Here is a 15,902-nt window from a genome sequence, read left to right as displayed (position 1 = left end):
ATCAAACTAACTAAATAAACAACTAAAATGCATCAAAGGAAACTCAATAGTAAACATTAGTATCTCTCTAAACTGACTCTCTAAAGGTCAGTACTGTAAAGAACTGCCTGCTACACTGTAAATATGATGATGATCATAAAGTCCTTTTTAAAATATTTGTTGCCAAATATATAAATGGCAAAGAAATGGCAAAACAAACAAAACTCAGTCTGTATGTTTTTATTGATTTGCATGAAAACTGACTGCACCAGAACTCTACAACAGAGTAGAGTTAAACTGGTAAAAAACTAAATTCAGTGGAGTAAGGTGATGATTGAAGGATCAGACTTAATAGCTCGCCATGGTTTGCTCGATCCAGTCATTGAAGATGCAGACCTGTGAAAGGAAACAGATCAATGTTTGTTATTTCACTAGCTGGGCCCAAGTCCTCATTTTAGGTTTGAGAGTGTTTTAGTGGGTAAAAGTGAATGCTTTGACATGAATTGAGCTGCGGTTTGGGGAAGGCCTCGAAGTGGACTGGCGATGGCTCCCGGGCCTAGCAGATTCCCATGCACTAAATAAAAGTAAAGAAGTTAAAGAATGGAAAACAAGGAGGGAGGGACGGTGGGGCACGTAAACGAGAATGATCAGCTTGCAGAACTGGGGGAAGCTATATAAATGACAGCTGGAAGGAGCATATTTGGAGGACTCCTGCTCCTGAAATTCCAGTACATAATCTCCAATAAAAAGAGGATGGTGGAATGATGAAAGTTCCACAATGAGAACTTTTTTTCACATAGCTGTTGACAATCAAGAACTTATTTAGCTTTACCTTGGTATAAACACCGGGGTGGTCCCTCTCAGCACATCCATAGCCCCAGGACACAATACCCTGCAGCTCACCCTTGCACACAACAGGACCACCAGAGTCACCCTGAAAATAAAAGTAAAGAAAACAAAGATGGATGTCAAGAAATAATTATTTAAATCTAATTAAATATAAATTAAATGTGTTGTTGTCATTGTGGGATACGTCCACTCTTGTGGCATTTTAAGAAAGCTTTACTATTCGAGAAGGGGACAGTTGCAGGTTTGACTTATTACATACCTGGCAAGAGTCCTTGCCTCCCTCCAGGTATCCAGCGCAGAACATGGAGTCAGTGATCATGCCAGGGTAGGAGTTATTACAGTCACTGTAGGACAGGATGGGGATGTTCAGGCACTGCAGCCTGTCCTGATCAGCAGCTGCAATGTTTGAAACAGAGTATGGATGAACAACGATTCATGCTGATGGAACCAAATGTCATGAAACATTTTTAACTTTAAACTGCTAACGTGCAGAAGTTACTCACTAGAGCTCATGGTGTTGCCCCATCCAGAGACTGTGCACATGGTGCCAGCAGGAGCACAGCTCCTGGGCAGAGCCACAGGCTGCACATAACTGTTGAGGGAGGCAGGCTGGCTCAGCTGGATCAGCATGATGTCATTGTCAATGGTCCTGGAATTATAATCTGGATGGCGGATGACACGGGAGGAGTCGATGAACTGCTCAGTTCCCTCATTGACCGAAATGTCGTGCTCTCCCAGACGCACCTGGATACGACTGAAAACATTTGAAAAACAGAAAGAATAGATTCAAACACTCAGAAACTACCAACAAATATTAATTGTGGATCACTCACTTAAATAAGATTTAAAATCTTACTGAAATATACTTACGATTTGTAGCAGTGAGCAGCAGACACAATCCAATTCTGATTGACCAGGGAGCCACCACAGGTGTGGTAGCCAATGTTGAGAGACACCTGATGGGGCTCAGAGTAAGGTCTGCACTCAAACCCTCCGACGATCTTGTCCTCTTCCAGGGCAACTGAAAACACAAGTGTAAACAAACTGTTTACTCCTACACTTTTACATCAGGAGTGAAACATCTATGCTGTTTGATTTCCAGTCAAATGCATAAATCAAACCTATTTGATTGGCCACAGAAACATATGAAATTTGAGATAATAAAGCTATGGTGAATAAAGGTGTGATCTGAGAAAAGCCTTAAAACTTCACACTCACAAGCAGCTCCAATGAGCAGAACAAAGACCAGAGACCTCATGATTGCTGAGTGATCCTTTAGATGAGAGGACTTCACCTGGAGCTCTCATTTATATCCACAGAGAGAGCTGCCCAACTCTCTGAGCAATCCTATTGGTTAGCGAGGAGCCAATCTCTTTGGTGGGTCGTTGGGTTGGAGACCAGATTTACATTGGAATGGCTTTCTTTTTAAAATCTTGCTATAAATTATGTACATAAATACATTATTCTTTAGTATAACTATATCAGTCTATATTTTAATTAATAATAATAATAACAATAACGTATACTTTATTGATCCCCGTGGGGAAATTACTCTTCGCATTTAACCCATTCATCAGTGAGGCAGCGGGCAGCCATTGGGCACCCAGGGAGCAGTGTGTAGGGACAGTACCTTGCTCAGGTGTACGTCAGGGTAGCGATTCAGTGGATTCGAACCCTAACCTCACGATCATGAGGCCACCACTCTACCTACTGAGCTATCCCTGCCCCTGGTAAACTATTGTATTGTTTTGTTTTATAATATCAGGAAAACTTTAATTTGATATAGTTTAACATATAATTGTTCATTTACTTGGAGTAATATATTACTGTTTGATATCAATTGTTTCAATCCAGTCAATATATTATGACAATAATAACTGGTAATTTTAATAACTAATAACTGGAGAGCATTCTAGCATTTCAGTTTTATCTGAGAAAATCCTAATAATATGTATATTGTACTCGTGTGGCTTTCCAATGTACCAAAACACACTTATACACTTAGATTTTGGTTTAAAAAAAACATAGACATGAAATAAAAAGTTAGCTCATGTTCTCAGAAATTAGTGTGCATGTGTTTGGTCAGGTTATAGAGGTAAATATAACCTCTATATTTAGATATTTGTGACTGGATAAGCAGGAGAAATGGATGAATAGAGGACGGTATCTCACAGCTGTGTACTTCTCAGCACCTATGACCTAGAAACTAAAGTCACAAATGGACATTGAGGCTGCCATGAGCAAAAAATGGTACCACTTTACAATAAGGCTCCCCTTATAGATGCTAATAAATAGTTTATAGCTATATTATTAATTAATTTGTAAATGCTTTATAAACCATTATTAATGGTTTATTATGCATTAGTTAAGGGTGAGAAAGAGGAAAAAAACTGACCGGTTTCTTGCCAAATAGTGAGCCAAATGTGTTCACCTATATATTTCATCTAGAGTTGCTATATTAAACATTTCAGACTAAGTTACTATCCTGTAAGCACAATCAGCATTTGTAAACATATTTTTTATCATATAAAATTGTACTTCAGAAATGCATTATAAATATCCACAACTATCAATCGGAGCTTTGTTGTAAAGTGTAAAGCATAAAACCATTTATCAATGAATAATAAATATTTATAAATGCCAAATGGGAGCCTTATTGTAAAGTGTGAAGCATGACACCATTTATTTATGACTAATAAACATTTATAAATGCCAAATGGGAGCCTTATTGTAAAGTGTAAAGCATAACACCATTTATTAATGACTACTAAACATTATAAATGACAAAAGAGAGTTTTGTTGTAAAGTTTAAAACATGTCAACATTTATTAAGGACTAATAAACATTTATAAATGCCAAATGGGAGCCTTATTGTAAAGTGTAAAGCATAACACCATTTATTAATCACTAATAAACATTTATAAATGACAAAAGATAGCTTTGTCGTAAAGTTTAAAACATGTCAACATTTATTAATCACTAATAAACATTTATAATTGCCAAAAGTGAGTCTTAAATGTATAATGTCACCATTTATAACACTTAGACCTAAATTACAATCAGTGCTTGAAATAACATTTAACTACTGTCAAAAATGGCAATGTATTGTAAGAGTAACACATGTAACATTAAATGTGTTTTTTAAAACACCAAACAGTCACCCACTCCAAAAAAAGTTCATGCCAGACTGGTTCAAACTGGAAATATTTTTTGTATGTCCTTAAATAAGCGTCCCAGTGGTCCATCAGGGTGTCGCGCTCCAGTTCCTCCTTAAGAAAAGTCAGTTTCTCTCGCTCCTTGTTAAGAAGGGCAGTTGCAGTAGGGGCAGGATTAGAAGAAGAATCTAAAGAACAAACAATTATTAAATTACAATACTAAAATAATTTATAATCTAAACTTGGGAAACTCAAATAAAATATTGATTAAAAACGGTTACAACTTGAATTTATAAAAAGCCACTTTGTAAAAATTATGTTATATACACATGTGGTGGTTCAGACATTTCTAAAACAAGGCAAATAATTCTTATGTGTACTGCTTTACCAGGGTGTTTAATATAAATTTAATGATGCACATAAACAAAACTAAAAATATACAACTAAGTGATATCAATCGTTTGGAATAACCAATAGAGCTATTCACATGTTATGTGATGTTAGTTAGCCACTGTAGCTAGCAGCCAAATGGCTCGGTAGCTAGCTAGCTAGCATTATACTCACCTTCATGTCTAACTGCTGACGTCGTTGGCTTAGTGCAATCTAGATCATCCAGTCTCTGCTTTTTGTATCTCTTCGAACGTGTGCTAACTGTGTAAGTCGCAGACGCACACAAATTTTTATCTTCTGCTCCATCCATGGCGCAGCAACTTGAACGAGCGCCTTCAGTGTGTCTGTTCGTGCCCCTTTGGCTTGACCTTCCAGAGCGCTCCACTGCCTGTCGCGCTCTGAGAGGAGGGGCTTTCCTTAATAAAGTTAACTGTGATTGGATGGTTGTATAAGCTCCTCTGCGTTTAAATTAAATTTGTTTTCCCTCCCTTTGGCAGCAGAACATATTTTTTTAGCATGAATCCAGCGGGTTAGATCTACATAACAAAGTCGGAGATACATTATAACAGGTGAGACAATCCTCTTTTTTGCGTGGGACTATTTTTGATTATAGGGCTTGTTTTATATAGCATGTGAAGTTCTTTAACTCTGAACCGATTTGCACTAGACTCCCATAGAGTATTTTACGGTGTTTCGAGGTGATAATAAAATAAATTACTCATTTTTTCCCACCAGAATGTCTTTGGGAATGAGATTGCGCGCCAGAATAGAAGGAAAACAAACTAAATATAAGGCACTAAGGCTCATTAAATGGCTGCAGAAGAAACACCTGCTAAAAAAGAAGCTTAGATGTCCTGTTTGTCACCATGAGATGAAAATGATTTCCGTGGTGAAGAAAGACCAATATATGTGGTATGTATAATGCATGATAATGTAGTGCATGTAGTAAATATAACAAAATATTTCGGTTATCAATGCAAGAGGGAGCATTAACCTCTTTTCATTATTATTTTCTTCATACTTAATTTTGTGATTATCTTTTCAATTAATGCTCTTGTTTAAGGGTCCATTTCTTTACTTAACTCATTGATATGTTCTCAGGTGTTGCAAAAGAGCAAGTCATAGGAGAGTTTCCAGAACAATTAGAACTGGCTCCCTCTTTGAGAAATCAAAAACATCTCTTTTCAGTTGGATGAAGTTCATTTACAGGTATATGTAGATGTAGACATTAATAGCAATGCACCTTTCATAATTGAACACCAATACGAGACTTGTGAAATAAAATTAGGGCCTCAGTAAGTAATAATTGCCTCAATTTCTATCACAGATTTTCACAAGGGCTCAGGCTCAGACAAGTAGATATGATCGATGATCAGAATCAGAATCAGAATACTTTATTGATCCCTGGGGGAAATTATTTTTTGTTACAGTGCTCAGATGAAGTGGCTGGCAGCTCCAGAACACTAAGTAGCATGGCAAGACACATTCGACATGTTTGTATACGTGCAATTAAAAGACACAGAATAAACAATGGACACCGTCTTGGTGGTGACAGAGAATTTGTGGTTATAGATGAAAGCTGTCTCCGTCATCAGCGAAAGGTTGGTAAACTCTCAGACAGGTTTGTTAGAATCAATGCAGATCTGACTGTGTCCTCTAAACATGGAAACCTTTACCATAAGTAAAAAAAATTAGTAGAAGCAACCATCTTTTTGAATGTTTCTTTGTAGATATTTAATTTTATTCTTTTTCAATTTAATTCTGTTTAATTTTATTCTTTTTGTTTTCAGTATGCACGTGGACGCTTTGGAAATGCATGGAAAAGGAAGAAATGGGTATTTGGAATGATGGGAATTAAAGACAAAAGGCGAAGGCTCGTGTTAAAACTTGTTGAAAAACGATCAAGGCGCCACCTTGTTCCTCTGATCAGACAGCATGTTAAGTTGGGTAGTGCCATTATCAGTGATGAGTGGAGAGCCTAGAAAAATGTTTTGACAAACATAGGGTACAGACATTACACTGTAAATCACAGCAGGTGGTTTGTAGATCCTCAATCTGGCAGTCATACACAGCATATCGAAAGGGCTTGGATGACCATCAAAGGACATGTCCGTAGACTAAGAGGAAATCGCACTGAGAAGTTGCTGGAGGAACACCTGATGGTTCTTGAGTGGTCATCTTGGCTTGGTTCGCGACACCCTGATGGACCACTGAGACGCTTATTTAAGGACATACAAAAAATATTTCCAGTTTGAACCAGTCTGGCATGAACTTTTTTTGGAGTGGGTGACTGTTTGGTGTTTTAAAAAACACATTTAATGTTACATGTGTTACTCTTACAATACATTGCCATTTTTGACAGTAGTTAAATGTTATTTCAAGCACTGATTGTAATTTAGGTCTAAGTGTTATAAATGGTGACATTATACATTTAAGACTCACTTTTGGCAATTATAAATGTTTATTAGTGATTAATAAATGTTGACATGTTTTAAACTTTACGACAAAGCTATCTTTTGTCATTTATAAATGTTTATTAGTGATTAATAAATGGTGTTATGCTTTACACTTTACAATAAGGCTCCCATTTGGCATTTATAAATGTTTATTAGTCCTTAATAAATGTTGACATGTTTTAAACTTTACAACAAAACTCTCTTTTGTCATTTATAATGTTTAGTAGTCATTAATAAATGGTGTTATGCTTTACACTTTACAATAAGGCTCCCATTTGGCATTTATAAATGTTTATTAGTCCTTAATAAATGTTGACATGTTTTAAACTTTACAACAAAACTCTCTTTTGTCATTTATGTTTAGTAGTCATTAATAAATGGTGTTATGCTTTACACTTTACAATAAGGCTCCCATTTGGCATTTATAAATGTTTATTAGTCATAAATAAATGGTGTCATGCTTTACACTTTACAATAAGGCTCCCATTTGGCATTTATAAATATTTATTATTCATTAATAAATGGTTTTATGCTTTACACTTTACAACAAAGCTCCGATTGATAGTTGTGGATATTTATAATGCATTTCTGAAGTACAATTTTATATGATAAAAAATATGTTTACAAATGCTGATTGTGCTTACAGGATAGTAACTTAGTCTGAAATGTTTAATATAGCAACTCTAGATGAAATATATAGGTGAACACATTTGGCTCACTATTTGGCAAGAAACCGGTCAGTTTTTTTCCTCTTTCTCACCCTTAACTAATGCATAATAAACCATTAATAATGGTTTATAAAGCATTTACAAATTAATTAATAATATAGCTATAAACTATTTATTAGCATCTATAAGGGGAGCCTTATTGTAAAGTGGTACCCAAAAAATAAGTTGACAGTGAATATTATATGTATAAAGTATTCTTTCTTTTTTAATTTTAGGCCTCTTTGGTTTTTTACTTTAACTATTTTTTCTTTTCTTTTTTTGTTCTTTTGGGGGTTTTTTGTTTTGCTTTTTTCTTTTAAACGGTAGGACTCCTTCACCTTGGTCGCTCCCCTCACCTCAGGTGTCCACCATTTGGTCCCGTGGTTACCACCACGACAGGCACCAACTACCTTGCGGCTGCAGCTCCGTGCAGCGGCTTCGGCAATGGAGGTGATGAACATGGTCCATTCGGACTCAATGTCTCCAGTCTCCCTTGGAATGCTGTTGAAGCTCTGCAGGAGGTGTGCTTTGAAGATCTTGCGGATCGGGACCTCTGCTAGACGTTCCCAGCACACCCTCACTGTACGTGAGCCAGGTCTGTCCAGTGTCCTCCCTCGCCACCTGATCCAACTCACCACCAGGTGGTGATCAGTTGACAGCTCAGCCCCTCTCTTTACCCGAGTGTCCAAAACATATGGCCTCAGGTCTGGTGATACGATTACAAAATCGATCACCGACCTATGGCCTAAAGTGTTCTGGTGCCACGTGCACTTATGGACACTCTTTTTTTTTTTTTTTTTTTTTTTTTTTTTTAAGTTAACATGTTCTTTATTTCTTTTTTTTCTTTTTTTCTTTTTTTTTTTTTTTTTGGCCTGTCCCGTTTGGCTCTTTTGCCATCAGAATTGTTGTCTAAAGGCAAAGAAAGATGCCCAACGGATTTACTTTACCAAATTGACCATCCCAGCCTTGCCGTAATGGTCCATTTGATTCACCTTTTATTGTTTATTTTATTTTCACTTACTGAATACGGGACAGACTTGACTGGGGGAAAGAAGGGGAGAAAGAAAGAGGGAAAGAGAAACAGCTGAGAAGAGGGACGGGGGAGAAGGGCAAAAGACAAAAACCAACAGAACGGGCAGAGAAAAAAAAATGCATATATCAATCACCTGGATCACCTGCTGAGAAAGAAAAAAGAAAGCAAGCAGAAGAGAACAAGAGTAATAGAATAAACAACATCACAATGATATATGGGAATATGACAGTAAATACTAAATGTTAAACATTATTGTGCAGCACATAAGATCAACAGAACACAGTGTGCTTTGAGGTAGGAGCCAAAAAGGGTGTAGTTTGTGGGTGTGATCACCCGTGTGTACACCTGTGAGCATGGACGCGCTTGTTTTTTGTTTTTTTAAAAGGTTCCTTCATGTAATAATCTGCTAGAGGGTGTGGGGGGGCCACAGCCCCGTCCTCCAGGGCGTGAAGCAGGTGTGGAGGAGATCAAAACTCCAGACATCCAGAGGCCCCCAGAACACAAGAGACCAAGGAAGACCAACAGAGGGGCAGCTGCGCCACTGTCCCGGAAAGAGCTGAGGAGAGTCCCAGATGAGGGCTCACTCAGCAGCCGCGGAGCAGAAGCCAGGGGGAGTTGCAGTGACGCGCCCGTGAGCTCCGCCGGCAGCCAGCTGCGCCTGAGTGACCGAGCCCCAGGCCGAGAGGCCGGGGGCACCCCACTTCCGAAGTGGCCCGAGCGAGCCCCAGGCTCCAGGCCCCGATAAGCGGCCGCCAAGGAGTGAGCCGGTGTGTACCTGGACGCCCATCCCCGGACACAAAGAACCACCAACGCACCGATGTCTGAGGGGGTCCGCCACTGGCAGGGGAAGTGGTGGTAGGGGGAGATAGGCCTCCAAACCTTGGAGGGCCTGAGATGTCCCCAGAGAGGTGGCGCCTGACACCCAACCTGACATATAGACACAGACATACAGGCACACACAGATACAAACATCCATTCCCACCCTCATGCTCTCATATGCACTTACTCCACACTCAACCAACGTGGAGACAGACATAAAGAGACGCTGTACACACGATCACACTCCCCAAGCGTACTCTACAAACCGGGTCTAGGTGCCCCCGCCCCTGGAGGGGGGAACTGCACCCAGACCCAGGTGGTGTTTCCCTTTTCCCTGCGGTGGGGGGAGGCAGATCGCCCCGACTCCGCAGCAGCAGGAAGGCTCCACACTCCAGACCGCAGTCGGACGGCCAACTCCTCCTCCTAGTCCTAGCCCCCCTGCTCCAGCAGGTCGCAGAGAACGGGGGTGAGAGAAGACTCCGAACCTCCCTCCACCCGCTCATTGTAATGTTGATGCATGTGTGTTCTAAGGTGCATTTAAAACCCAGGAGGGCATGGAGCTACCTGCCAGAGAGCAGCAGGTAAGCGCATGGTCCCTCCTGCTAGCCCTCAATGTCTACGTGTATTTAAAATTGAGAGGTGGGCAATGATGCCAGGGGTGGGGTGTACACCCTGATGGTACTTTGGACTCCGTGTATCGTGCCCACCCCCAAGATCCTATATGTATGTGTAATGAGAGTGTGAGTAATGTGAATGTCTAAGTTGTGGGATAAAATTGAGGCAGAGGCAGCCAGAAGGGGACAGAGGGGGGGGGGGGGGGGGGGGTAGCCTCCTCTGCACCCTGGTGACATACCCCTACTCCAAGGCCCTGCATGTGTGGGTGGTTGTGGTGGAGCGGGAAGAGGGAGGCAGCTGGAGATGGGGAGGGAAGGAAGGGAGGGGCAAGTGACCCCTCCCTGGGGCCAGCTCCCCCGCTGACCCCAGTAGGCACCCCCATACTCCGCGACCCGCCAGGGAAAGGGGGCCCAGGCCCATCCAGACCGGGCCCAGTGCAGCAGCGCCGCCCGGCCCCACAGAGCCCGGGACAGTCCACCCAACCCCACCACAGAGAAAACTGCACCCACCCCACCATCCACTCATCTTCCAGACTACATAAGACAATAAACACCCAGGCTGAGATCTTCCTCCACCTCTCCTGTATCTCCCCCTCCTGCAGAGGCAGCTCCTGAGGAGAGGAAAGCTCCTGCAAGATGTGACAATCTCCCCCACCAGTTGAAGAGCCCCCCAGGTGGCTCGACGCACCGGCGGCACCCTGCTCCAGGGCTGGGCCCCCATGCACCCACCCGCCCACAACCCCGGCAACACACCAACCAGGACCCAAGCCCCCGAGGCCCGGTCCGGGTCCCAGCCCAGAGACGGAGCGCCCCCAGAACCTCACGCCCATCCCGGACCCACCCAGGGGCAGACAGGCTACCAGGTCAGTAACCCACGTCCGTCAGCACAGACCCTCCCCTAGCCCTGCTGCACGCAGCCGTGAGGAAACAGTCACCGGAGAGCCAACAGAGCCCCTAACCGGACATGACCGCTACCCCGGGTTGAGCCCCCCAAGGAAGATGCCTCCGGGGAACCCCCCGACGCCCTAAGCCTGTCCCTACCCCCACACCAATCACAACAGTGAAGGCGGGACCAAACTATGACCCCCCACCCCCACTAGGTGATGGAGCTGATCAAAGGAGCCCAGAGCAATTGATCTGATGTGGTGGCAGAGGCTGTATCAAGACTAATGTAATCTAATAGATAATTTCTATATTGGTTAGAATTAAGATTATTTTTATTTTTCCAGTTCATGAGGACTGTTTTCTTGGCTATGCATAGGGCAGTGAAAACCATATGGGCGATATTCTTTTCTGAAGTGACATTATCTAAGCTGCCCAACAAACACACTAAGGGGGAAGTTGGTACTTATGGACACTCTTATGTTCGAACAAGGTGTTCGTTATGGCCAAACTGTGGTTTGCACAGAAGTCCAATAATAAGACACTGCTCGGGATCAGATCCGGGAGGCCGTTCCTCCCAATCACGCCCTTCCAGGTCTTGCTGTCATTACCCACATGAGCACTGAAGTCTCCCAGTAGGACAAAAGAGTCCCCAGGAGGCCCCACTCAGGGACTACAAGAAAGCTGGGTACTCTGAACTGCCGCTCGGCACACAAGCACAGACCACAGTCTGGACCCATTCCCTGACCCGAAGGCGAAGGGAACAAACCCTCTCGTCCACTGGGAGAAACCCCAATATACTAGCAGCAAGCCAAGGGGATAACAACATATCCACCCCAGCCCAACGCCTCTCACCAGGGGCAACTCCAGACTGAGACAGAGTCCAGCCCCTCTCCAGGAGACTGGTTCCAGAGCCCAGGCCATGCGTTGAGGTGAGCCCGACTATATCGAGCGGGTACCTCTCAACCTCACGCACTAGGTCAGGCTTCTTCCCCACCAGAGAGGTCACATCCCATGTCCCAATTGCCAGTCTTGGTAGGCGGGGATCGGTCCGCCAGGGCCTCCGCTCCTGGCCGCCGCCCGACTCACATTGTACCCAACCCCTACAGTGCCTCCTGCGGGTGGTGAGCCAGCAGGAAGATGGGCCCATGTCCCTCTTTCGAGCTGTGCCCGGCCAGGCCCCATGGACTAGGGCCCGGCCACCAGACGCTCGCCCTCAGACACCCTCCCCGGGGCTGGCCCCATGGCGGGGCCCCGGTAACCCTATCCCGGGCAGGGTGAACTGTTCCCTCGATGGCCTTTTCATAGGGGTCAAAAATTATGTTTGCAAACATAATTTAGTTTTTTTTAAAAGGTTCTTACTAAAATAATTCGTTATCATTTTAAAGATGAAAATATATCCTGAAAAAAAAATACATCAAAGTTATCTAGAAAACAGGCAGAATGACTATATATATTTCTTTTTGACTTATAATCATGTCGTGTACTGTGTGATGTCCAAATAAAGTACAGTGGAAACATTTTTTAAAAGCCAGAAATCACACATTCTGACACCATAGGGTTAGGGATTATATTGATTTATCCCTCACATGGATAATTACTTCAGCAGATAATAATTGAATTAATGCAGGGATACTTTTGCATAAAGTTTCTTAACCTAGCTTTGAAAAGGTGCTGTTTAGGTATTAGGAATATGTTTAATAGTAGGTTTACTGTTGTAAATAAGATGTTATTGTTATAAATTACTGTGCAGTGCTCGCTAGAATGTACATGCACTACAGCTGGTTTCTGTCTTAATTCTGAACTCTGGCCACGTGTAAAGTTACACAGTAAGAGTGACTGATGATGATGTCTTGCGACAGTGGTAACAGCAGTTCAGATGATTTATGTACAAAGTAACTGCCTTTCTCCTACTTCCTAAATTCCAGGATATGATTGTAAAATGTTTGTTTTACTATTTTAAATATCAAAAAAAAACAGTTTTGTAGGAAAACAGAAGGTAAAAAAAAATGGAAGTCAAGGTGAATAACTTTATTGATTTAGGTGGCTTCTGACTGCAAGTTGTTTAGAACTCGACAACAACAATGGAGTTAAAATGATAGAAGAATTGCAGCAGAGTCGGAAAGAAGTTGAAGGATCAGACTTAATAGCTGGCCATGGTTTGCTGAATCCAGTCATTGAAGATGCAGACCTGTGAATGGAAACAGATCAAGGTTTGTTATTAAAAAGAGGATGATGGGATGATGAACGTTCTACAATGAGAACTTAGTTTAAGAGAGCTGTTTACATTCATGAAACTTATTTAGCTTTACCTTGGTATAGACACCAGGGTGGTCCCTCTCAGCACATCCGTAGCCCCAGGACACAATACCCTGCAGCTCACCGTTGCACACAACAGGACCACCAGAGTCACCCTGAAAATAAAAGTAAAGAAAACAAAGATGGATGTCAAGAAATAATTATTTAAATCTAATTAAATATAAATTAAATGTGTTGTTGTCATTGTGGGATACATCCATGCTTGTGGCATTTTAAGAAAGCTTTACTATTCGAGAAGGGGACAGTTGCAGGTTTGACTTATTACATACCTGGCAAGAGTCCTTGCCTCCCTCCAGGTATCCAGCGCAGAACATGGAGTCAGTGATCATGCCAGGGTAGGAGTTATTACAGTCACTGTAGGACAGGATGGGGATGTTCAGGCACTGCAGCCTGTCCTGATCAGCAGCTGCAATGTTTGAAACAGAGTATGGATGAAAGAAGATTCATGCTGATGGAACCAAATGTCATGAAACATTTTTAACTTTAAACTGCTAACGTGCAGAAGTTACTCACTAGAGCTCATGGTGTTGCCCCATCCAGAGACTGTGCACATGGTGCCAGCGGGAGCACAGCTCCTGGGCAGAGCCACAGGCTGCACATAACTGTTGAGGGAGGCAGGCTGGCTCAGCTGGATCAGCATGATGTCATTGTCAATATTCCAGGAATCATACTGTGGATGGCGGATGACACGGGAGGAGTCGATGAACTGCTCAGTTCCCTCATTGACCGAAATGTCGTGCTCTCCCAGACGCACCTGGATACGACTGAAAACATTTGAAAAACAGGAGAATAGATTCAAACACTCAGAAACTACCAACAAATATTAATTGTGGATCACTCACTTAAATAAGATTTAAAATCTTACTTACGATTTGTAGCAGTGAGCAGCAGACACAATCCAGTTCTGATTGATCAGGGAGCCACCACAGAAGTGGTAGCCAGAGTTCAGAGACACCTGATGGGGCTCAGAGTAAGGTGTGCACTCAAACCCTCCGACGATCTTGTCGTCATCCAGGGCAACTGAAAACACAAGTGTAAACAAACTGTTTACTCCTACACTTTTACATCAGGAGGGAAACATCTATGCTGTTTGATTTCCAGTCAAATGCATAAATCAAACCTATTTGATTGGCCACAGAAACATATGAAATTTGAGATAATAAAGCTATGGTGAATAAAGGTGTGATCTGAGAAAAGCCTTAAAACTTCACACTCACAAGCAGCTCCAATGAGCAGAACAAAGACCAGAGACCTCATGATTGCTGAGTGATCCTTTAGATGAGAGGACTTCACCTGGAGCTCTCATTTATATCCACAGAGAGAGCTGCCCAGCTCTCTGGGCAATCCTATTGGTTAGCGAGGAGCCAATCTCTTTGGTGGGTCGTTGGGCTGGAGACCAGATTAACATAGGAATAGCTTTCTTTTTAAAATCTTGATATAAATCATGCACTTAAATAGAAAAAATCCTAATAATATGTATATTGTACTCATGTGGCTTTCCAATGTACCAAAACACACTTATACACTTAGATTTTGGTTTAAAAAAAAACATGAAATAAAAAGTTAGCTTGTGTTCTCAGAAATTTGTGTGCATGTGTTTGGTCAGGTTATAGAGGTAAATATAACCTCTATATTTAGATATTTGTGGCTGGATAAGCAGGAGAAATGGATGAATGGAACACGGTATCTCACAGCTGTGTACTTCTCAGCACCTATGACCTAGAAACTAAAGTCACAAATGGACATTGAGGCTGCCATGAGCAAAAAATAAGTTGATAGTTAATATTATATGTATAAATTATTCTTTGTGGGTGTGAAATACCTCACTTTAAAGTAAATAATGAAATACCACAGTGTGAAAAATATCCAGACAATCAGCAACTCCAGGTGAGCTGATAAAGAAATTGATACAGAAGTAGTGACTTGCTGTACAGTAGGTTTATATTTATATATATTTTTTTAAATTTTAACGAAAGAACATCATATTATTTTTAATTGTGTGCTGTTTTTTCTTGTTAGATTTATAGAACATCTTATGTTAACATCCAGACTTTAGGGACTTTTTTTTTTTTTTTATATTAGGCCTGTTTGGTTTTAGATTACTTTAATTACTTTTGTTTTGTTTTGATTTGATTTTTTGTTGGCTTTTGTTGTTTTTTTCTTTCAAAAATAAAAACGCCATGACAGCTTTCATTATACATTTTGTCTTTGTGACTTTTCTGGGAATGTGTTTTTTGCCCCATGAAAAAACTGAACTGAGGTTCTTTTATGAAGCTGACAGACTGTTTGCAAGTTTAATTTCGTTTTTTTAAAAGGTTCTTACTAAAATAATTCGTTATCATTTTAAAGATGAAAATATATCCTGAAAAGAAATCCATCAAAGTTATCTAGAAAACAGAGGCAGAATGACTATATATATTTCTTTTTGACTTATAATCATGTCGTGTACTGTGTGATGTCCAAAAAAAAAGTACAGTGGAAACATTTTTTAAAAGCCAGAAATCACACATTCTGACACCATAGGGTTAGGGATTATATTGATTTATCCCTCACATGGATAATTACTTCAGCAGATAATAATAATAATAATAATAATAATAATAATAATACATTTTATTTAAATAGCGCCTTTCAAAGCACCCAAGGACACTGTACAACAGATAAAAACTGGAAATATACACAATGATAAAAATAACAAT

At 41.2% G+C, this 15,902-nt stretch overlaps 2 protein-coding genes across 2 annotated transcripts; both read right to left on the bottom strand.

The window, feature by feature from the left end:
* Positions 1-327: 327 nt before the first annotated feature.
* On the bottom strand, positions 328-2,161 carry LOC308405488 (trypsin-1-like; the record flags this gene model as incomplete). The annotated part of the gene is made up of 6 exons (XM_080896164.1): positions 2,047-2,161; positions 1,699-1,849; positions 1,332-1,582; positions 1,088-1,224; positions 812-913; positions 328-375 (listed from the first exon to the last, which is right to left on the bottom strand). The coding sequence occupies exons 1-6, from the start codon at positions 2,084-2,086 to the stop codon at positions 328-330; spliced, it is 729 nt and encodes a 242-aa protein (XP_080752290.1). The 5' UTR covers positions 2,087-2,161.
* Positions 2,162-13,027: 10,866 nt separating this feature from the next.
* On the bottom strand, positions 13,028-14,485 carry LOC308406433 (trypsin-1; the record flags this gene model as incomplete). The annotated part of the gene is made up of 6 exons (XM_080897446.1): positions 14,421-14,485; positions 14,073-14,223; positions 13,717-13,967; positions 13,473-13,609; positions 13,197-13,298; positions 13,028-13,075 (listed from the first exon to the last, which is right to left on the bottom strand). The coding sequence occupies exons 1-6, from the start codon at positions 14,458-14,460 to the stop codon at positions 13,028-13,030; spliced, it is 729 nt and encodes a 242-aa protein (XP_080753572.1). The 5' UTR covers positions 14,461-14,485.
* Between the last annotated feature and the right edge of the window lie 1,417 nt (positions 14,486-15,902).

This window comes from Rhamphochromis sp. 'chilingali', assembly GCF_963969265.1.
Source record: "Rhamphochromis sp. 'chilingali' genome assembly, chromosome: 11".
Taxonomy (NCBI): Eukaryota; Metazoa; Chordata; class Actinopteri; order Cichliformes; family Cichlidae; genus Rhamphochromis; species Rhamphochromis sp. 'chilingali'.
Note: the sequence above shows the minus strand (reverse complement) of the source record. Positions and strands in the feature narration are given on the sequence as shown.